Source organism: Miscanthus floridulus, chromosome 18 (genome assembly GCF_019320115.1).
Source record: "Miscanthus floridulus cultivar M001 chromosome 18, ASM1932011v1, whole genome shotgun sequence".
Taxonomy (NCBI): domain Eukaryota; kingdom Viridiplantae; phylum Streptophyta; class Magnoliopsida; order Poales; family Poaceae; genus Miscanthus; species Miscanthus floridulus.
Genome location: NC_089597.1, coordinates 39,800,788 through 39,803,924, shown reverse-complemented (window position 1 = coordinate 39,803,924; position 3,137 = coordinate 39,800,788). Strand labels below are relative to the sequence as shown.

General features: G+C 48.5%; 1 protein-coding gene across 1 annotated transcript; it reads left to right on the top strand.

The window, feature by feature from the left end:
- The first annotated feature begins 1,065 nt into the window (after window positions 1-1,065).
- Window positions 1,066-2,713, top strand: LOC136520764 (12-oxophytodienoate reductase 1-like). The gene is made up of 2 exons (XM_066514416.1): window positions 1,066-1,591; window positions 1,693-2,713. The coding sequence occupies exons 1-2, from the start codon at window positions 1,240-1,242 to the stop codon at window positions 2,454-2,456; spliced, it is 1,116 nt and encodes a 371-aa protein (XP_066370513.1). The 5' UTR covers window positions 1,066-1,239; the 3' UTR covers window positions 2,457-2,713.
- Window positions 2,714-3,137: the final 424 nt, after the last annotated feature.

The window sequence follows — 3,137 nt, the reverse complement described above, 5'->3', positions numbered from 1 at the left end:
GCGGTTCTCTAGAAGACGCCAGTGAAGTTGGCGACTGGTCTTTCACACTGGTGGAAGTTAGAATCGCCAGTGAAAATATGTTTGTGACCCCAGTACAAATCTTTGTTTTAGTAGTGGTAAGCCCATCGTTTAAATACATGATTTTCCGAAATGGTAGTAGAAGAAAACAAATGGATTGGATTTGTGTAGATTTTAAATCATCAAGAATGGAGAGTAGCTGTAGGAGTCACACAGTCACAGTATTTGGATACGTCACCCTGAAAGTACAGGAATTGGAGTTATATGTTCATTCATTGTCAATAAAGCGAAAGAAGCGGGAAAGAGCGAATATATGCATTGAACTTTCAAGGAACTGGAAACACGAGGCTAGGTGCCAATGCTAAAATTCAATTCATGTGGAGGAAATTGATCTTCTTGCCCAATGAAATTTCGTTGCACTAATTCCACCATCCAATGGACTTGTCGAGACTGAGGGAAAATTCCCTATGTAATCAATGCCATATATGATCATGGTACAGTAGTACAGTACTGTTCAGCACGGTAGAACCCCGTAGTCAACGAAAGTCAAGTAGAGGAAACCCTTGGCCAAGAATGCATATATATGTCGTCCACTTCATGCACAGGGTGCTATTCAGCGCCACATGTTTGACCAATGGCGTGTTGAAGGTTACCTTGCTACACACATTCTAATTGGTGCTAGGCCTGCCACGGTAACAATGAGCACGGTGCACACCGGTGGCCGAGAGCAGTGTAGGCCAAGCTGGGCTCTGGTCCTCTGGCCCCCTTGCGCAGCCTTGTCACATTCACACTGTCCCTAGTCCATGCATGTCTAGAAAGTTTTTTAAATGTCACACATCAGAGCTAAAGAAACAACCAGCAGTTCCTAGTCGCTAGTCCATGCATGTGTGTAGAATTTTTTTTAAACGTCACACACCAGAGCTAAAGAAACACACCATAAGTACTCCCTGGGCGACATCAGAGCTAAAGAAACAACCAGCAGTTCCTAGTCGCTAGTCCATGCATGTGTGTAGAATATTTTTTAAACGCCACACACCAGAGCTAAAGAAACACACCATAAGTACTCCCTGGGCCGCCGCCTTCCACTTGCACAAAGCAGGAGAGCTAACATAGAGCAAGAGGCAAGAGCCTATTACTCGCAACTGGAGCACAAGCAAAGCTAGTAAACGCTGCTTAGCTTGCCTGTGTGTTCGGTCGCATAGATACAGCACTTAATTTAAGATGGTGTGCGAGTCGGCAAACGAGACGATGCCGCTGCTGACGCCCTACAAGATGGGCCATCTGGAGCTCTCCCACCGTGTTGTGCTCGCGCCGATGACGCGGTGCCGCTCCTATGGCAACGTGCCGCAGCCGCACGCCGCCGTGTACTACTCGCAGCGCGCCACCAAGGGCGGCCTGCTCATCGCGGAGGCCACGGGGGTGTCGGCCACCGCGCAGTGGTGGTATCCAGAGACTCCTGGCATCTGGACGCAGGAGCAGGTCGAGGCGTGGAAGCCCATCGTCGACGCCGTCCACCGCAAGGGCGCCTTCTTCTTCTGCCAGATTTGGCACGTCGGCAGGGTTTCCACCAACGGTACCTACGTGTGGCAGACTATTTTTCGAGAACATGTTTTACTATCAACTCAGTCGATGATGTTGTAGCTGATTCTTTATTTGTGTGCCACCCTGCGGCAGAGATGCAGCCTGACGGGCAGGCGCCCATCTCCAGCACGGACAAGCAGATCTCTCCCGACGCCGAGTTTGGCGTAGTGTACTCCAAGCCGCGGCGTTTACGGACTGAGGAGATCCCGGGCATCGTCGACGATTTTAGGCGTGCGGCACGAAACGCCATCGAGGCGGGGTTCGATGGTGTGGAGATCCACGGCGCGCATGGGTACCTCCTGGAGCAGTTCATGAAGGATGGCACCAACGACCGTGATGACGAGTACGGTGGCAGCCTTGAGAACCGGTGCCGCTTCGCGGTGGAGGTGATCGATGCTGTCGTCCACGAGGTGGGCGCGCACCGCGTGGGCGTTAGGCTGTCTCCGTTCGTTGATTACCTGGAGTGCGCCGACTCTAACCCGGTGGCGCTCGGTGAATATATGGTGCAGCAGCTGAATAGGCACGAGGGGCTACTGTATTGCCATATGGTGGAGCCACGGATGGCCAATGTTGACGGCCGCAGGCAAATCCCTCATAGGCTTCTACCGTTTCGGCAAGCCTTCAACGGCACGTTCATCGCTGCAGGCGGGTACGATCGGGAGGAAGGTAACAAGGTGGTCGATGACCATTACACTGATCTCGTTGCCTACGGGAGACTCTTTTTGGCCAATCCAGACCTGCCTAGAAGGTTTGAGTTGGGTGCACCCATGGATGAGTACAACCGGGCAACTTTTATCACTCAGGATCCTGTCATTGGCTATACGGACTACCCATTCTATGAGGACAACCATGTTTGATTATGTAGCTCATCGATTCGATGGCGTGATTGATTACTAGTAGAGTATACCTCCTGCCCCGTCGCCTACAGCTGAAAGCACAACGCCGTTAAATCCTAAAATATTCACTCTCACGAGGTCAAACCCATGCCCTTAATTTCACAGCTTTAATTATTTCGCTGATACATGTATGTGAAGTTGTGAACTCATCCCCTATGTATAATTAAAAGGGTTGAATACCCTATACAAGTTTTTCCAAGGCAATAAAATAAAGCAATATGGGAATGATTTAAATAGGTCATGTTCGCTTCTCTTATAATACGTATTTTTCAGTTTGATTTTTCAGCTAGAACATTGTTTTTCTCTCACAACAAATCAGGCAGAACAATGTTTCGGTTTGTTTTTTCAGCGAAGCGAACGGGGTCTATTTGGCTTATCAGGCTTGCAGCCATAACCGTAGTTAAAAAAAACCATCTTACAATTACTAATTGTATTGAAGGCTCACGAGACATGCTAGAAACAAAATCTAAAAGCTTTAATCATCATTGATAATAATAGACAATATATCTATTTTCTTTTTACAGAATAATTGGTCACCACTGACATCAGAGTATCTCCAACTATAATACCTCCAAATCTAGGGCCCTACATGTCTAAGTAGGGGCTTTTCCTGCTTTCTGGACAATGATTTCGGGGTTTAAC

Excerpts from the sequence above, each read along its gene's own strand:
- LOC136520764 (XM_066514416.1), top strand. The coding sequence starts at position 1,240 with ATGGTGTGCGAGTCGGCAAACGAGACGATGCCGCTGCTGACGCCCTAC. Across the intron at positions 1,592-1,692 it reads CGGCAGGGTTTCCACCAACG|AGATGCAGCCTGACGGGCAG; the intron begins GTACCTACGTGT and ends ACCCTGCGGCAG.